The sequence below is a fragment of the Leuciscus leuciscus genome, assembly GCF_965113295.1.
Source record: "Leuciscus leuciscus genome assembly, chromosome: 15".
NCBI classification, from domain to species: Eukaryota; Metazoa; Chordata; class Actinopteri; order Cypriniformes; family Leuciscidae; genus Leuciscus; species Leuciscus leuciscus.
In genome coordinates, this window is record NC_138739.1 from 20530277 (window position 1) to 20550269 (window position 19993).

General features: G+C 37.2%; 2 protein-coding genes and 2 long non-coding RNA genes across 4 annotated transcripts in view; 2 read left to right on the forward strand and 2 right to left on the reverse strand.

The window, feature by feature from the left end:
* The window catches only part of LOC309475585 (uncharacterized protein), a 518877-nt gene extending 516210 nt beyond the window's left edge, over window positions 1-2667 (forward strand). Inside the window, exon 102 of the mRNA XM_082138403.1 lies at window positions 2107-2667. Within this exon, the coding sequence (XP_081994529.1) occupies window positions 2107-2110 (4 nt within the window). The 3' untranslated portion in view covers window positions 2111-2667. The remainder of the gene's footprint in view (window positions 1-2106) is intronic.
* The window catches only part of LOC309475692, a 115356-nt gene extending 111164 nt beyond the window's left edge, over window positions 1-4192 (reverse strand). The window contains exon 1 of the long non-coding RNA XR_014197772.1: window positions 2686-4192. This is a non-coding gene — a long non-coding RNA (uncharacterized lncRNA). The remainder of the gene's footprint in view (window positions 1-2685) is intronic.
* The window catches only part of LOC309475587 (uncharacterized protein), a 454091-nt gene that overhangs the window by 154718 nt on the left and 279380 nt on the right, over window positions 1-19993 (forward strand). The window contains exon 6 of the mRNA XM_082138405.1: window positions 19897-19918. Coding sequence (XP_081994531.1) covers window positions 19897-19918 — 22 coding nt within the window. The remainder of the gene's footprint in view (window positions 1-19896; window positions 19919-19993) is intronic.
* Window positions 13966-15372, reverse strand: LOC309475717. Its single transcript, XR_014197807.1, has 3 exons — window positions 15269-15372; window positions 14476-14560; window positions 13966-14147 (listed from the first exon to the last, which is right to left on the reverse strand). It is a non-coding gene; the product is annotated as an uncharacterized lncRNA (long non-coding RNA).

Genomic DNA, 19993 nt, shown 5'->3' on the forward strand with positions numbered 1-19993 from the left:
TCATTTACAGTAACCTAGTTGTATCAAATGTAATTTATCCACTTTTGTCCATACAATTTTGTTTAATCCAAATTGTACGTATGTATTAAAGCAACACATTCATGCTTGAGTTTGGTCTTAAATGATTTGGCTTATTTAAACGAACAAGAATTTAAGAACAATCACACCAGGATATATTATATATATTTTAAAAAGTGTTAGCCCACAGATACATCTGTGAAGGTTTATTTAATTTATTGCAATCAACAAATGATAATAATTAGTAAAAGCCACAGTTTTAAAGCTTCGCAATGTGCAATTTATACGGCGAGTTGAAGTTTGCTGTAGCTACTGTATATAGGCCTACACGAAGTGAATGCCAGCAATCATTCAGTTAGTGACGAATTAATAAAAACATTATGAGTTTAACAAAACGATACACAATTGTAGTTTAAGTTCGCGCTGAAACTATATTTACCTTTTTTGAAATAATCCATTAAACCTGCTGAGAAACGAGGAGCGTGAACTAGAATGAGCAGTTCCACGCGCATGCCCGGGAAACTCATGAATATTCATGTAGGCTCCGCCCACTGCCTCTACAGATGCACAACTCATTTTTGCCCCACATTTCACGGTGCACTTGGTGCAAAAGGGAGAGCGCGCGAAACTTGTCACTTGAAAGCGAAAAACAGTGTTTGAGATTCGTCGCAGCAGATTCAAGCAGCTGTAGTTATGTACTTGTGTTTGTGCTAGAAAAATATACAAGACATTTGTGAGAAAATATTCTACAAGTGTGCAACTCTCATTGGATGAATTCACATACTGATTTGCAGATGAGCAAAATTTCTCCGTGACTTCACATTTCTTGATGCGGGGTGTAAATGCGTTTTGCACCATATTCACTGCAGCAACTGTAGCAAAAATGTGAGCGTATGAGTTTCTTAATTTGTGATTTGTAGAATAGGATTTGTGCACCTGCAATGAAGAATTTGAGAAGGTGTAACTGTTGTGTTGTGTTTGTGGAAGATAAAAAAAAGTCTACAAGTTTGCAACTCTTAAAACATTTCTCTCTGTGACTTCAAATTTACTGATACACATGTGTGGCTATTCTCTACAACTACAAATTCCACTGTCACAGGCGTTCAGTAGTTTTGCACCAAAAATACCCCCATACTCACGCTCGTGGTGTTTTCAGCGATTGAGACATGAATGATGTAGGCTACAGCTACACATGTGCACTTCATCGCAGAGCTGCTATGAGAGTCACTTGACGAGAATTTCACCATTTCATTTGATAAAACTATCGTCATTCATTCGTTTCATATACACACAGAAACTGTTATGTCTTTACGACAACCTGTCAAAATAAAAGATCGGTATAACTTGAAGAAATTAATTAACAGAAATATATTACTATTGCACAGTAGAGTATACTTCAGGCCTAATAATAATAATAATAATAATAATATTAGTTTATTAAAACACACAGAAACTCAAATGTCTACAACCCACCAAAATAAAAGTTCGGTCTAACTCAAATTAATTAGAAAGAAATTGCACAGTAAAATGTATTTTAAAATAACACTTTTTTTTTTTTTCAAAAACACCATTTCTAAAAGTAAATTTGTATTTGTGCCTATAATGTTGAAAAAAAAATTTTTGGGTGAAAATTGTCCGCTGATAAAACCTGTGCTTCAGGGACCATTATTCATTTAACATCTAAGGCTAAAGGTAGCTCTTAACTGACTGAGTTAGATGGTGATTAACACTAAACAGTAGAAAATCAGTCCAGCCTCCCCAGCGGTAAATGTCATTGGCTGTTAAAGTCTTGTGTTGCTTATAATAAATTAACATGTTGATAACACTTAGTATTTCATAATGCTCTCAATTACATGTCGATGCATAGTATGCATATTAGTGAGTGTGGTGGTGCTTATGGGGTGACGCTCTGGGATGGGTGAGTATGCGGCGTGCGGGGGGGGGGTATTAGAGTATACTCACTACAAAAAACTAGACTACACCACTGGTAAACAGCATTATTAGAAATATACATGTACACATAAGTGATATTGAATGATTATTGTTGGTTTAGTACGATTGCAAATTATAATTTTATTTTATTTACAGGTGAAATGGATTGAGAAGATCTTGGTCAGAGCTGAGATGAAGCAAAAATAAAGAAGTCTTTATTATAAGGCTTACAATCATGATGTTATTGGAATTAAACTCATTCATATTGAAGCAATTGAAATATTGCTAATCATAACTGTCATTGTCATTGTGATATTGAACGTTAAATTGTTGTGAGCTACATGATTTCTTTATGCCTTACTGTCCTTTTCAACATCAACCTGCATAACCTCAACCTCATACAACCTCTTTCTAGAGACATTGGCATTAGTGGAGCCTATATTATTAGTATGTGATTATTTTTACAAACTTACATTTAGATGTTGTATCGCTGATTCAGTTAATAACAAATAATCTTGTTTATTTGTTTGAAGCAGAATAAGGTTCTTCCTCTTCATCAGTTTTTCTTTTCATCAGATAACTCTGTCATAGCAACAACTTAATCACTTACATTCTATGAATCTAATGCACTTTATTTCATTATCCACTCATGGTTTTCATTTAGTTCTGTTAGTTACTTGTGTCTATCTTTTTCTTAATAAAATTCATTTTATTGCACCTGTGTTTTCCTTCTACAAGTTATCCACTATCTCATAAATCCTTTAGATTGGTCAGCTGACACTCCCTCCAGTTTACATAATGTTCATTTATTCTGCAATCCTCCTTGATTGTTCTTAGTTGTAAGTTAAGTTAATGCACGTAGTTAATTCCTGAGGTAAGTTATAACTGGTCATTGTGTTCATTTTTTATTAATTTTTTTACATATTTTATGAAAGCTATTGTTTCAGATGAGATGGATAATATTTGAGAATAAATTGAATTGACAGTAAATACGAGAACTGTTCATTGTTTATTAAAAAGTATTAACAATAAACTGTTATAAATTTAAAGAATATAAAGTTTTAATTTATCTATCACTGTCATTAACCGATTCAGTTGAGGTTAGTGATTTTCTATACTCGTTAAGACAGACTTTTATCAGCGTGTTGAGGTGCTGTGATGGTTTTGGGGATCTTTTGGTTTGAATTTTGTGATTTCTGTTCAGGTTTGTGCTTTTATTTTCAAGTCTTTGATCTCCTTCCATGTTTGAAATCATTTATGTTCTGTTTAAATTATAGTTTTATTTCTATAAGTAGCATATACGATCTTTACCTTATTGGGGAAAAGAGAGCCCAGAAAGCAAAAAACTGAGAAGTCGTAAAATCTTATTGTTTCCTGACTGTGTTTCCATTAACCGCTTTACACAAAATGTTAAAATGGCATTACATGCATTTTGTGAAAGATTCATTGCTACAGAAACTATATTTATTTACTTTTATCTACATTTGTACTTTTTTATTATTATTATTTACCAGTACTTGGTTTAAGCGTTAAATCCAATTTCTGGTAAATAACAATAAGAATTAAGCGTTAAATCCAATTTCCCCCTCTGATTACCAAGAATTAAATGAAAAATAGGCAAGACAATATTTATATACCACATTTCATACAATTTGGTTATTCAAATTGCTTTATGAAAGTGAATTAAATTAAATAAAAAATAAAATAGGAAATAGAAATAAGAATACAAATTTATATAAAATATATTTAAAGAATAAAGAAATGAATGTATACAGTGCAATAGGATGCAGTAAAATACTACGAAAAACGGTTTGTAGAAACGAAGCTGAAAGAGTTAAAAAAAATAAGAGAAAAGAAATGTTGAAATACTATTCATGTTGCTGAAGACTTCAGGCTAATAATAAATATGAACAGTGGACTTACTGTAATATGACGTGTCTCTAGACGGCGCCGTTTCCATGTCTACCAGACATAGACTCTTTATTACTTTTTCTTTTTTCAACCTAAGGAATTTAAACGGAGGATGTCAAAACGCCCAGTCAACATGTTAATCGAGAAAAGAAGTATTGCAGACGTGAAGTAGCCTAGTTGATGGTGCAGAATCTCTCTTTCCCTTAGATGTCTTCAAAAAGAAAAGAAAACGCATTTTACATTATAGGTTTCTTTTCTCAACAGCGATCAGACATTAAAAGTGCTTCAAAGACTTCTGGATTATTCTCTTCTTGGTGAGCAAGATTGTCGCACTGTAGGCTAAGTAAGTTTAACTTTAATTAGCCTACAGTTATTTGGGGACTTTATTTGTGTAAGAGTGATGCAAATTCGAATTTACAGTCGGCTTGTAGATTAGCAGATGATGCAGCCAGAAATGATTCGAACAAACTTTTGAAGGCCACACGTTGAAAGAGGGGCTTATGTCAGTGATATTGGAGGACCAATTTCAGGAGAGGGAGTAAAATCTTTCCGTGGCAGGGGCAGCTGCCACCGGCGCCTGTCACTCGACCTGCCACCGCTATATGCGCCTGTCACTCGACCTGCCACCGCTATATGTGCCTGTCACTCGACGGCTTGCCATAGACAGTATAAGAAATGGACAGAGTCATCTCATTGGAACTCAATTGAGGCAAGTGAAGCCCATTTTCAGCGATTTTTTAGGACTTCCGTTCCTGACGCGCAGACTCAAACTGAGCTTGACGACGTAGATGTGACGTGAGCAACCCGTCTGTCTTCTAGTGGCTGTGGCATGAGCAATCTGAATCATTCCCTTCCGAAACTTGCAGAGACGGAGATCGTGAGTAGGAGGTATCCACGAGCTAGGAGCAGGAGAAACTTTTGCTAGGTATTCTGATTAATTATTTTGTCATTTTGCCTCCACGTCTCCCCGATTGCCCGCGAGCTTCTCCTCCCGTCAATACGGTAATCTCTCTACTGTGCGACAGAGAGTCGTGTGGTTATGACGCAATCGTTAGCCTACTTTTACAAAAACTGTTTTTACGGGGCCATAACGTAAGCTACAAGGTAATGGAGCATTTTATACATTGTCGTGTTTCTTTAGAAATAAATAATGGACAAATGGAGTCTTTAAACGCCTCAGATGTAAAGTTATTCGCTGTCAAAGTGACGCCAAAATGAATGGGAGTCAATGGGATGCTAACAGCAGGTGAAGTTCTGCTACAAGATGGTGGCACGCGGCCGGCTTCAACTTCCGGTCAACTTCCTTCCCGCTTGGCGGCTTGCTAATATGACGTCATCATGACGTATTCCCAGTGGTGAACGCAAAGCATTTTGGGAATCCGCGGCACAAACATAAGGCGCCAAACTTCATTGCATGGAGGGAAGAACGCAGTGTACATTTGATTTTCTTTTTTAATCTAAGTGTAACAAAAAAACAAAACAAAAAAAAAGATTAGAGCTCTGTTTAAGGACAAGAAATTAAAACCAACGCAATGATGAATGTCCAAAAGATGGCATTGACAGACTGTTTTTAAATGAAGTTGGATAAATATTTTTTGCTTTTAAACAGTGTGTGTGTGTGTTTGAGAGAGAGAGAGAGAGAGAGAGAGATTTTGGTTGGGTGACAGTTGTAGGTTACAGTTAGGGTGACCAGACGTCCAGAAAAATTCGGGACAGTCCCGAAATCGAAGCTGTTGTCCCGAAACCCGAATCCGGCCCTAATTGTCCCGAAAATTACACTAAAGCAAATTCTTGAGTAGCCTAGTTATTGTCTGATAAAACTTTAAAAACTGTCCGTGGAGGTTGAGTCGTCCTGCAGGCAGCCCCCGTCGGCTGCTCATTGGCTGAAGCATCTTTTTTTTTTTTCTTTTTTTTTTGAAGTTCTACAAAGAGACTGTAGGCGCGAATTTAAATGCATTGATAAGCGAGCGAGAGTTGCCGCAGCCGCGAGTTCAGTGAATGTGCAGGCAGCCACTCATAAAGGAGTGATTGATTGGTCGCGGCACTGTGTGCAAAAAAATTCTTCGGCCTAATGTCTGATGTTGGGTTACACAAAGCAAATCATCTACACAATTATTTAGTTTTCTTATTTAATGACCGACAATTTCGTCATAATAATAATTTTGGCATAAGGCTTATTAGTGTAAGGCTATATAGCCTGAAATGTCTGATTTACGCACTGTTACAACAGTCTTTTTTTCTTTTCTTTTTTTTTTTACAATGAAATTTGAGTTCATGATTTTAATGTTATCGTTTTTTGTGGCAGACTAAAGATTAATGACAGACTGTTGATCTTTGAATAAAAATATGTTTGGTTCAGGTTTGAAAAATAATTTTATTATAGGCTATGTAGTCTCTAGTAGGACTACCCCAAAACCTCCCCAAACAACAACAACAACAACCAATCTCATCTGGTCACCCTTAGTTTGACAAGAGTTTACAGATTACAGTTTCACAAAAGCACAATGTTGTGTTTTATTGCGAGTGTACACAAATAGTAAACACTTTGCACAATTGAACAAAATGACAAAGTATGTTTTTATGTTGCCACTGTTCGATCGCGATCGCTCTGCTCGTAAGGATCCAGTCCTTTGATTCCCTTTATTTTCTCGTCATATCTCGTTTTTGCATTAGGATTTAGTTTTAGGCGGTATGCTCTGACAATGTTTAGCCCGCTGCATTTTGTAGGATTAAATTCTGTTTTTCATGCTAATTTTTCATTATTTTCATGGCAGAACACTAGCCTGCTATGCCCATAGACATATGGATATGCCAGCCTGGCCAAACATACCCATAATTCTTTGCGTTCTGAAGCGGTTGCCGCCCATTTGGTCACATGTCTTAGCGATCTCTATACGCGGCTGTTCCGCGACCCGTCACGGCTATACGCGGCTGTCCCGCGACCCGTCACAGCTATACTCGCCTGTCCCGCGACCCGTCACAGCTATACTCGCCTGTCCAGCGACCCGTCAAAGCTATACGCGGCTGTCCCGCGACCCGTCACGGCTATAAGCGCTTACCACTTGACCCGTCACAGCTAATGCATCTGCCTTGCGTCCCATGAGCGTTAAATGCGCCTCTCACTCGAAGTCGAACCACTAGGCTTGTTTGAGATGCGCCTTGCCTCGCCTGAAATGTATGCGAGAGTAGGCGGCTGCAGTGAGGAGAGGAGTGAAAAAAGCGCAGGCAAGCCGGACAGTTCTCTCTTCTCGCAGTGGATCTGACACCTGTGAGATCAAAGATGGATATCGCGGGATTCACGTTCGTGCACAGTGTTGCTAATAAACTGGATGTAATTCAAGTTATGTTTCTTTATGAAAATAAATAAAATGAACAAGACACCCAAAGTACTTGTTATTTAATTCCATTCCAAATACATGTTTATCAGTGATGCGCGGGTCAATGTATAAACAACCCGGACCCGACCGACGTTTTCAACTAACCCGCCCGCAACTCGGACCGAAAAAAAAAAGAAAGAAAATATTGTAGCCTACCCGACCCGCTTCCTGACCCGCATTTTTTAAAAGTAGGCTAGTAAATGCATAGCAAGAAATACACATGACAAAGCCAGCACTTTGGTCATTATCTTTCATTATTTCGGCAACTTTGCTCTTTCTGTTTGTGTATTTGCGGAGCTTCCACTCCCCAGTCTTCACCTTTTCTCTTGCCGCCTCCATCTCTACCTGCAGACTGAGCTCGTGCGTCATCTTCGCGCCAGTTATTCAGCCAATAAAGTGTAGGCCTATGTATTTCATAGAAAATTGCATGTGAGCGGAGTGGAGCGGGAGCAAGCGGGCGGATCTTGGACAGAACGCAGAGCGGCATTTTTAAAAGGATGGAGCGTCGCCCTATTTCCCGCTCCGCGCACACCAAGATTCTGAAGCATGCTCAGTCAAGCCTGACTCAGTCTACTGTTGATGACTGCAAGATGGATTCTATTTTCAGTCAAAACTCGGCTCAATAATGGAGTTCAAAAAGTAGGCTACTTCAAAAAGGAAAATAAGAAGTCATACAGGTGTAAAACTAACTATTATGTGGTAGAAGAAAACGACATCGTTTCAGTCAGTAGGCCTAAAGATTAATTTTGGAATCTAAAAAGACACATCTCTCGAAAACATGCAGTGTGATATGTGAACACGCTGGGAAGAAAGCAAAAGGTTAGCAAATTGAATACGGTAACTTAAAGTGTAGCCTAAATTAAATACAGCGTAAAATGCAAACAATTGATACAAGCCCATTTAAATTTTAATCCTGCGCGCTGCGCACAAGTTCAGTTATAAGAATGTTGTCCTAATAGTTAATTTAGCCTAGGCCTACTTTTAAAACGTTTATGTATATTTATTTTATATTTTTGTTTATATAAATTTTATTTATATTATTAGGCCCATTTATTCGTTTTATTTTACAGCAGTTTGTGTGTACAATGGATATAAGCGCATTTAAATTTTAATCGTGCGCGTTGCACAAAAGTTAACTTATCAAAATTCTGGCCTAATAGTCAATTTACTTTTAAAATTTTTATGTAGGCTATATTTTTGTTTATATAATTGTTATTCATATTATTAGGCCCATTCATTCGTTTAATTTTACAGGACTTGGTGTAGGCTATATTCCTTCTTACATAGGCCTAATTTGTCATTTGAAATAAAACATTTCTATTTGAAAAATGTTGTTGTTGCTCATTAGTTCTTTAGGAGGTAAGGCTGTGGTCTAAGCTACAGTGATATAGGCTACATGTAGATTTTTTTTCCCCTTTTTGGAGCGAGCGGGGGGCGATTTGAGTGGAGCGCGGATCAAACTGCGTTGAGCGCTGATCGAGCGATAATGAGCGGAGCGGCCTGATGTAGCTTTGAGCGGGGGAGCGGAGGGGTGGACAGTTCCGTGAGCGATGAGCGAAGATTCTCACCGCTCCACTCCGCTTATGCTCTCTACTATATAAATTACAAAGGTTTAATTGGCATCTTTATTTCAAACGACCCGACCGACCGCGACCCGAATATCATTAAAAATATTTTTGGATGACTCGTAACTGCGGGTAACCGCGGGTGACCGCAGGCACCCGCTCATTTCGGATCAACCCGCGCATCACTGATGTTTATCAATATTTTTTTTCTTTAATACAGACATATGTGTTTTTATTTATTTTCTTTTTTTATAAAAAATTAATTGCATAACCCAAAGAGATCGCACTGTCAGATAGTTTGGGAATATTCACACATAACATATACACATAAAACCTGATATTAGAGTTTTAAAATCAAACATTTTAAAAGAGAACAATACATCACAGTTGTTTAAACCAATGAGCATTAAGCTGTGTCGTCAGCAAGTCGTTTCCCATCGTGCTTTTGATCAGCGCAGTCGGTGGAGAGCAACTGCGCTCGACTGCAAAATCCGACACGTGCGCCTTGCGCTCGCGAGAGATTTTTGACATACGTCAGCATGACATCAGAGCCAGGCGGTCCGCACTCGGACACATTTCTAACCGGCATGCATCTCGCGCTGATCACCGGTGATCGGTTCTGCGCAGATTTTGCTCATCTCAAACAAGCCTAATGTTTGTGTGTGTCACGTGACCCGAAGTTACTGTTAAAAAAACAAAGTTGACCTGGAAACCGCATCCCGATTTTGAAGTTTTTTTTTTTTTTTTTTTTTTTTTTTGTTGTTGTTGTTGTCATTATGTAACACTGTTTAAGCAAGATTTGAAAAGCAGACGAGAAGACATGCCAACAGACCAACTGCAACCAGCAATTAGAGGATTTTGGGCAAATGGCTGAAAAATCATACAGTAGCCTAACTTATAAGATGGTAAATGGTAGGCTATCACTTTCGACCAATAGGTGGCGCAGTTACGAAATCGATGTGATTTTGAAATCTTTCTGACTTGAAATCTTTTGAATATCCTTTGAATTACAAAATAGGCTACAAGCTTGGCCGTGACTATGTCTCAGTCCAACAGTAGCTAGTGCAAGTTTACCTTAAGATAGCATGCGAGGTTGGCTTGATATAGCCTATGATTATTATTATTATTATTTATTATTATTATTATTATTATTTTTATTATCATCATTATCAATATTATTATTGGTATTATTATAATTATTATTAGGCTAAGCCTAGCCTACTACTATATTGTGTAGGCTACATGTAGAATTACAACTAGCCCAAGACATCTTTATTTAACCGTGAGTGACAGGCGCGCATAGCCGTGACGGGTCGCGGACTCGCGGGACCATAGCCGTGATGGCACCCCGATAGCAAAGCACCCCGATAGCACCCCCAAAAATTATTTCTGGAAGCAATTATATTTTGGCTGTATTCTATGGAAGCCCTGAACCGCATTTTTAAGAAATAATATCTCGTTATTTCGACATAAGAAGTCTTATTTTGACATAATAAATCGTTATTTCGACATAATGGGGACATTCTAATCTGCATTAAGCCACATTAAGCGTTCTTATAATGGTTTTCGATGGGAGGAAAATGCTTAACGTGTAATTAAACGTTGCGTTCATATCTGATTTTTGTACATAGCATAGCCTACTTTGTTATGATTTTAGTATCATAATGATTAATAAATGCACGCAATTATCCATGAACTTGATTTGAACAAATGTCTTTCAACTTGACGTGCAAAATTCAGAATTAGGCTAAATGAATGTACAGCAATTTGTAAATAGAGAGTCTATATGCCTACTATACTGTTGTAGCCATTAAATAAGCGGATTTAGTTTCATATTTGTTAAAATATTATAGTTTTTTTTTTTTTTTTCATTTATGTTGATTTAAGAAAAGTGAACAGCACGAGTAAGATATGCGCAATCGAGAGACATGGAACGGGTCAGACATGATTTTGACTTCATTAAATTTTGTTTTGTAGAAAGCCTTTCTTTAAAGTGAATTTCGTTTTGTATAAATTGTATCTTAATTTTAATCAATTTTTCATCAACCAATTGCCTGGATTTAATAAGTAATAGAAGCAAATATAACGGACACTATAATCATGGAAGCGCCCGCGCGGTCACTTGCATTGCACGTTAACTGGAGCGCATCTCATCCTAACTTAACGAAACTCAGTTTATGCCTCACACAGACATGAGAAATACATCAAATACACAAAGCTTGAAATGTCTTTAAACGAAATAATTCAAAAGGAAAAGAAGGCTCCTCTATGATTATGTAATCCATTATGTGTATTTCTCTCTAGGCCTATTGGCGCGTTCACTACGAATATGGCGATCGTCAACTTCATATTTGCAGCACTAGTTTATTAACAAAAATCTCGCTTGTTGCACGCACACATATTATGTCGGAATAACGAGATATTATGTTGAAATAACATTATTATTATTATTAATACATTTTATATTTGATTGAATGCAGAATGTTGCGCTTGTTCAATTTAATACAATTAAAACTTTAATTGTGGTCATTAAAATAATTGAATATTAAATATTTAGTGGGCAAGTTTTGCTCATTTATATAGGCTACAGCTCCCCCTGTCAATGATCTAGCACCCCCAGCACATGCGTTAAAAAATATCTGGCGCAGCCCCTGGCCGTGACAGGTCGCGGGACAGTCGAGTATACCCGTGACAGGTCGCGGGACAGGCGAGTATAGCCGTGACAGGTCGCGGGACAGCCGCATATACCCGTGACAGGTCGCGAGACGCATATACCCGTGACAGTTCGCGGGACAGGCGAGTATACCAGTGACAGGTCGCGGGACAGTCGAGTATACCCGTGACAGTTCGCGGGACAGTCGAGTATACCCGTGACAGGTCGCGGGACAGTCGAGTATACCCGTGACAGGTCGCGGGACAGTCGAGTATACCCGTGACAGGTCGCGGGACAGTCGCATATAGCCGTGACGGGTCGCGGGACAGGCGAGTATACCAGTGACAGGTCGCGGGACAGTCGAGTATACCCGTGACAGGTCGCGGGACAGTCGCAAATAGCCGTGACGGGTCACGGGACATGCGAGTATAGCCGTGACAGGTCGAGTGACAGGCGCATATATCGGTGGCAGGTCGAGTGACAGGCACATATAGCGGTGGCAGGTCGAGTGACAGGCGCATATAGCGGTGGCAGGTCGAGTGACAGGCGCATATAGCGGTGGCAGGTTGAGTGACAGGCGCCGGTGGCAGCTGCCCCTGCCACGGAAAGATTTTACTGAATTTCAGTCTACTGCTAGATTGCACTTTAAACGTTTTCCTCCCATAGAAAACAAATCAAACGCACAATGACGTGAAGTTCGTTGTAGAGATTCTGCACATCTGTATCACTAAAGTGCACACCAATCTGTTGCGCACGACTGTGCTTTGGCTACGTTCAGTGGCGAATGTAAAGTATTGCAATTTATTCCAATTATGTTATTAATACACACATTACAAAAAAGTAGGGGAGAGCGGGGCACAACCTAACACTTTGACTAAAAAAATTATCTGATCTAATAAAAAAATATACAAGACAAACTAAAATATGTTCTCAATAAAATACAATTATTAACTTTTTCATATAAAATAATAGCATTTTTTAATAATTAAAAATAAACAGATTTTTACAACAAACACATCGGACTATACACCATAGTTCAAAACAATACTTAATCATTTCTGAACATTGACTCTCAGTCTTTATTCACCTTTTCTCATGGTTTCTCAATAGAATTCATAAAAGTAGAACAGCATAATAGGGGCACATTGTAACGCAGTGTTTCAATGAGCCCCATCTGCGGGAATTAAACCCTGCTAGTGTCTTCTGGTTAGATCAGGTTTAAAGAACTGCCTCAACTGTTAAATAACAGATATAAGTTTAAAATAAACTTAAAATAATATCAGATTGTGTAATTTTAAATAAACAACATATGAAAAATTTGCTTCAGCAAGATATTAACTTATGCTGTGGTTAAATAAATGTTCAGTGATATCTTCCAAAGATTTTTAAATTTGGCACAATTTTTTTCTGTGTACTGTATAACAATAGTGTTGATATGGCAAATAGCAGGCTAAATACACTAAGTTTCGTCATGCTGGCATGTGTGGAAAGTTCTAAACCATGTGTGTTACAGCTCACCCCTACTCCTGTAATAGAGATTCCGCCACAATGACCTAAAAGTCATTGCATGGGAACGTAATACTTTTTCAGCTGTTTACATCATCTGAAGGGAATACATGAATGACTGCCAAAATGTCTTATGCTCTGACTAACACCCATAATGATATTCCAGTATTTGTGGAGGCGGTTCTGGAAGAATTTAATGCCATAGGCATGGGCGTATAGCTTGACATTTGGGATAGACCAGATGATCTCAAACTCTGAATGCAAAGCCGCAGTGTTGAGTTGTTGTTGTTGCATGTGCGTCATTTAGTGTGTGTAGGCTTCTGAGATCAATTAGCTACTGTGGGCTTCCATTAATTTGATCTTCCACTATCAGCCTACATTTGAAGAGTTCAGATGCAAAAGCCTCTAAATGCCATTTGAAATTTTCTTATAGAATGATCATTTTTATCAAGCTCGTATACTTAAAGGTATAGCGGAGGATGTTTTACTTCCTGGTGCACTGAAAAAATATTTTCATTCATCCAATTAAAAAATTTTAGGGTAATGGTTCACATCTATATTTTATAACTTGAGCCAATGAAAAATAAATAACTTGCCCTTACCAATATTTTCTATGTCTATGAAAACTATTTTATAAAACTTGGCACAAAGCATATTTTTCTTGTTGAAAAATATCAATTAATTTAAATCCTATTTTTGATCTAAACAAAAATATATAGATTTAATCAAAACAAAAATTCTCATTTAATAAATATGTATTAGAAATTATTTGTTTTCTCCAATTAAATAGATATTGATTTAACAATACAATTATTTCTCATTTTTAAAAATACAAGTTAATAGAAATTATTTATTTTAAACAAACAAAAAGATATGGATTCAATAAAACATATTTCCCATTAAGGAACATTAATTAATCTTGTCCAAAATCAAATAAAAAAGACACATAATTTTCATTAAATCGATATTTATTAAATTATTATATACATTACTTCAACACATCCACAATTTCGTGTCAGATTTTCAACTTTTTCAACATTTGCGACAGACAGCAAGTCCCTCAGAACCTCTTGACCCTCAAGTATGATTCCAATGTTTGTGGGTATACAGCTTGTGCATCTCTGATGACAAAGATTTCCATGGTTTCTGCTGAAGAGTTTTTTCAGCCTCTTCCTTCTCCAACACCTGGAAAAGAATTTAGGAAGGAGACAAGAAAAAGAAAAAAAGAATAAGGAATCAATACAGCTTGGGTTTCCCCCCAAATTAGTTTACATAATACTAATACTTCTAACTAATTATAAAATTTACTCCAATTTGTTGTTGACATATAAATATAAGTTGCACAAACTTTCCAGCACATGGGACTCTGATTTTAGCTGAAAGTAATTGTTTCTATATTTGAAATTAGCCTTCAGACTGTTATCAGACATATATCTGAACATAGTCTGATGGCTAATTTTAAGTGGACAGCCATATCTAGCATTTTCACATCTCTAAAGTAATCTGGCCTTACCAGGAAATCTTTGATGAGGTCCTCCACTGTTTCTCCCATATAAAGGATGAGATATTTCAGTGCTCTTTGTATCGGTGTCAGTATCCTGCATCAAGATAGTACAAATTTGGCATGAGGGTACATTATGGTCAACAAACTTTAGCACAATATACGTTATCAGTTGATATAATAATCATTATAATATATGATTCAATAGTGTGTCAATCCTATTACTAACGCCACGAAAAAATGTCTGCCCCCCAGAGTCCTCTGGCTAGTAGCTGCTACTACACTTTTTTGAAAACCAACCGACATCAACCGATTGGCGCCAATGCAGCATTATACTTCTATGCATACAATCCATAAATAAATGACCATTGTGAGGGTCGACAGTCATACGTGTTAGATAACGTTACCATTAATCACAAGTGAACGTCAGTCCTTTTACATGTAAGTTAACTTTAGCTCCTTAGTTGATCAGGTTTCTACGGTTTTAACCAGAGAACGTCGGTTTTTATGACGCTGCATTGAGATAACGTTATGTTTAATGATTAAACGTTCACGTTAATTACCATTGTAAAATCAAAATAAGCCAGGGGTAAACGTAGGCTATATGTTCCCTTTTGCAATCGGTCAGGAATTGATTAACGTCGACACATTAACTTGCCTAGTGTAAACTAAGCTAGCTAACACATTTTTAAACTAACGTAAGTTACATAACGATATCTAACAGATAAATTCGGCAGAGCAACATGTCTTGTACAGGCTTCTAAATATACAGCAGCACATTTAAATGGTTGTTTGTTTCACTTACTTCAGTTTATCCGCGATGAAATCTGATTCTCTCTGGAGCAGCAAAGTGATCCACGGCACTTAGAAGAGCGGTTACAGCGGTCTGCTGACGTGGTCGTTGTCGTCAGAGCCCGTCTACGGAGAGCCTTGGCACTTCCTATTAGCCCTGTCGGTACACGATCCGTTCCACCTGCACGATCCGTACACGCATGCGCGTAATTACGTAGTAGAAAACGTCACGGTTTTCCTACACTATCGGAACCACGCATGCGATGGCACAACTTGCGGCATATTTGTGTAACGTTGTATTGTGTTTAACATTTCACAGCGGGTCTATTTTGATGCTTTTAAATGTAGCTTACGCTATGCATTACGATGTGTTTACGTGGTTGCCAATCCAAAAATAATAAAGGAGTTGTGAGTTGTTACATTAACATACATGATCAGTTTCCTCCATAGGCTACTCTCCTTTGCGATTCACTGCTGTATGGTATTAGGCTTAACTTGCCGTGTTTTGGTCTGAGGTCAGTAGTATTGTCAAAGACGGTTTGTGTCGTTTTTTTATTATTAAAAGCTGCTAATATTAGTTAACTTTTAAGTTGAGTAATTTTGTATTAGTATGGTATGGGTCTATATAATCTAAATGAGGAAAATGATCCCTTCAATGTTGTTTACAGAAGACAATAAGGAACATAATATGCATTTCTGCCTAAACAATCTGCAGTTTACATGAAGAAAGAACTACGTGGAACAGATCGTGCAGTGTCGTAAATCGTCGCAAAACAGAATTATCATTTGCGCATGTGCGTTTTCTACTGCGTCTACTACGCATGCGTGAAACGGATCGTGCAGGTGGAACGGATCGTGTACCGACAAGTGTCATTGTATCGATCTTGGTTGCAGTTCCATTAGAATTCCACTGGAGGTGATCGCGGGCGAGTGCAGACTGAATGGGAGTCTATGGGGCTAGACGGCTAAATGTGTCTCTTTCACCCGATTGCCGTTGAGAAATCTCAGGTTTTGCAAGTTCAACATTGGTTATAGGTCGAAAGTTGAATGAACGAGTACTTATTTCTTTTCGATTTCTTACAGTTTGAGTTGTTGTTGCCCATAACACGCTAGCATTCTGCTAATGACGTCAGCATTCTGACGTCATTGACATTTTAAAAGACTTTTTAAACCAAATAAGTGACTCTAAAAAATCTAACACCCAGCAATGTGTAATTTCTTTGCATCTCCTTTCGAATACAACATTCAAATTACTAGACAAAAAATTATATCCTGAGAAAAGTGGATTTTGAGGGGTTTTCGCCATAGACCTCCATTCATTCTGCACTCGCCTGCGAGCGCCCCCGCATGGACAGAGACGTGTTACTGCAGCCAGTCCAGAAACCGGAAGTAAGCAGAGAGTGCCAATTCTCTTCCTATTAGACATTCTCTGTTGTCGTCGAGAAGATTTGTGTTTAATACCCATGCGCAATCCTGTGTGTAACCTTGAAATTGTACATTCGTCGAAACAAATATTTCTTATTTGAGCTCTTAATGAAAAATATTTATATTTAACTATGTTTTGAACGAAAAAAATATTATTTGAAAAATAAAACAAATAATGGTAAACTGAATTGAAAAACAAATTATTAATTGGATGAAGTACTGCTTGAAAACCTTTTTACCTTATTGGTCCTCCTAATTGTCAATCATTCTGGTGAATCAATCAAACTTTTCAAAAAGTGGAGAGGGCGGGTCTTATCTAAAATTTGGAAAGATCCTCCGCTATACCTTTAAAATCAATAATTTCACTTAAATGGCAATGAAGATTATCTATTAATTATCATTAAAGTGAAATTACTGAACTTAAATATACAAGCTTGATAAAAATGATCATTCTATAAGAAAATTTCAAATGGCATTTAGAGGCTTTTGCATCTGAACTCTTCATTTATCCAAGTTACACGCTTTTCATTTTAAGCCTTAAAGGCCCATGCGTGCATTTAGGTTGTTTTGTGATAATGAACTTATTTTTGAAATTATTTCTGTACCCTACAGTATGAAAGTTCCTACAAGCATGAATACGAGACGCTTTACTGTTTGTTCCCTGTTTAACTCTTTACCGCGTTGTTGTATTAGTGTTATGTTTGCTGCCTGTGTAAAGGTGCATGTAACATATCAAAATGTTGTATGTAGAAGATATTGTTCCAAATAGCCGTGACTTCAAGGCAATCTAGGGTTTGCGAAGAAAAGAAGAAAACAAAACAGGGTGCGAAGCTCGGATGTTCGGGAGGGGTTTTGAGTAGAGCCTTTGCTCCTCTGCATCAAAAATAGGCCTACAACACATAAAGCTAATAAACTGTGAATGATACAAATTCATTATTCAGTGTAATCTGTGCGTTAGTGTGCGTTTAACATGCATTTTTACACTGTAGGCCTAAATGCTGAAATTGCATTATAAGCATGTTGTATACCAACATAAGTTTCAGTGCTAAAGGAATTCTTATGATTTACTTTTATCACAGTGTACAATGAAAAGAAAAAAAAGATAGATTAGCACACTTCACGTACTCTTGCAGTCTTGTGGACTTAGAATGGCAAAGCATGTATTATTCAAATTAGAAGTTAGAAGGCTTGTTCTTATTCCAGAGTTATTGAACAGACCAAGCAGCTGCAAGAAATGAAAACTTTTGACAACATATATGTTTTTGAAGGATTTCCCCATTTCCCCTCTTTTTTTAGGCTGTGATTATGCTGAATAGAAAGTATTTTTAATTTTACTTTACGTCTTTTTTTTCTTGAACAACTACCATGTTATTGATCTTAGTAACATTATTGTAATTTCCAGGTCATAACAGAGTGGCGGATTTTTGTCACAAATCAATGCTTTGCTGTTTGCACTGGCAGCTTTACAGTAATGTCAGAGGAGCGAGGAAAGGATTCTCTCTCTGAAGTGAATCTCCTAGAGAAACAGAGGTAAGGCAGTTTTCAATTAAGCATTTTGAACACTTTTTAACTTTAAACACGTTTTAATCAACAAAACCTTTTTAACAAGGAGTGTTTTATACTTGCTGTGTTTTTTTACATTTGCAAATATAAATATAGAACTGCCTAAAAGCTTTTTTTTTATTGTTTTTATTTTTTTTTTTTTACATACATGGGTTATTAAGTATTGAACAAATAAAAACATGCATGTATTGTAAATTGTTCAGGGTGAGGAACCAGTGCTTTTCTTGGCTGTTATTTTAACCATGATTCCATTGTAGCAGGCCTGGTCAGATTTTAGTCTCAGACAGGACAGGTTTTGTTAAACTGCAGAAACCATGTACAGTGCTAAATGTCTTCATATTAAGACTCTTGTTTCTCTCTCTCTCTCTCTCTCTCTCTCTCTCTCTCTCTCTCTCTCTCTCTCTCTCTCTCTCTCTCTCTCTCTCTCTCTCTCTCTCTCTCTCTCTCTCTCTCTCTCTCTCTCTCTCTCTCTCTCTCTCTCTCTCTCTCTCTCTCTCTGTTCTTTGTGTCATTAGTGTAATATCAGGCTCACATGTTTCAGTGTCTGTGAAGAGTGACCATTCAAGAGATGTACCACCAGAACTCAGTGAGAAAACGCCCATCACCAACCAAAAGGTATTTCATGTGTTTTAGATTAGTGTTGTTGTGTTACCTCATTTCTCTTCTGTGGTGTATGTAATAGAACTTCACTGAATAATAAAGAGTTATCACCTATAAACCACAAATCACCTGTATATATTTTCTTTCTCTCTTTGTGTCATTACTAGTGAAAGAAGAGGCTCACATGTTTTCAGCTTTGTGTCTGTGAAGAGTGACCAATCGAAAGATGGCGGCCCAATACCAGAATTAAGTGAGAAAAAAACATCATCTACCAAAAGGTATTTCATGTGTTTTATATTGTAGATTTGTGTTAACTGTGATAAAACGTAATAAATAAAACAATCAAAGAACAAGATAAGCTTCTCTTTAAAAGGTCATTCAATGTTAAACTACATTTTTTCTGAGATTGTTTTGCGCATCATAGAGGATAGTTTTAGTATCTGAATTTTTTTTTAAACATTTTGGGATAGGTTTGTACATTTTCAAAAACAATTGATGAATAATTGATTTCCATTAAAAGAAACAATCAAGTAAATAATTAATTGTTAACAGGAATACTGTAAAACGCACACGGAGAACTTCTGGCGTTTACATTAAACCCTCTTAACATTTAACAAAGCTCATCATCCGTACATGTATGTTCTTGTTTCAGCCGTGATGTCGCGTCAAGTCTTGTTAAGACATGGTGTTATCCTGTGAGAAGACTGTGCTCATTTATTTATGACAGCACAGTGGCGCTTTCCTATAACAGACACTTCAAACTGTGACATTACAGTAGTTGAGAGACACTTTTGTGGGTCATAGTTGTTTATTTCCATGATGTTGCACGGCTTTAATTGTTCCTATGATTGTTTCTGCATGCCATAAATACTCGTGCTTCTAACTCAATGAGAGCAAACCTCAATGAGAGCAAAGACTGAAGAACCTCCTGCCGTAAAATAATGCTTTTCTCTGCTCTTTCTGTCATTAGTCAAAGATCAGGCTCACGTATATTTAGATCTGTGTCTGAGAAGAGTGACTGGTCAAAAGGTGAAGCACCAAACTTCAGTGAGGAAACACCATCATCTACCAAAAGGTATTTCATGCATTTCTTGTTGCTGGTCACACATAAACTGTGTTAGAAAGTAATTAATTGACTGGATATAAAACT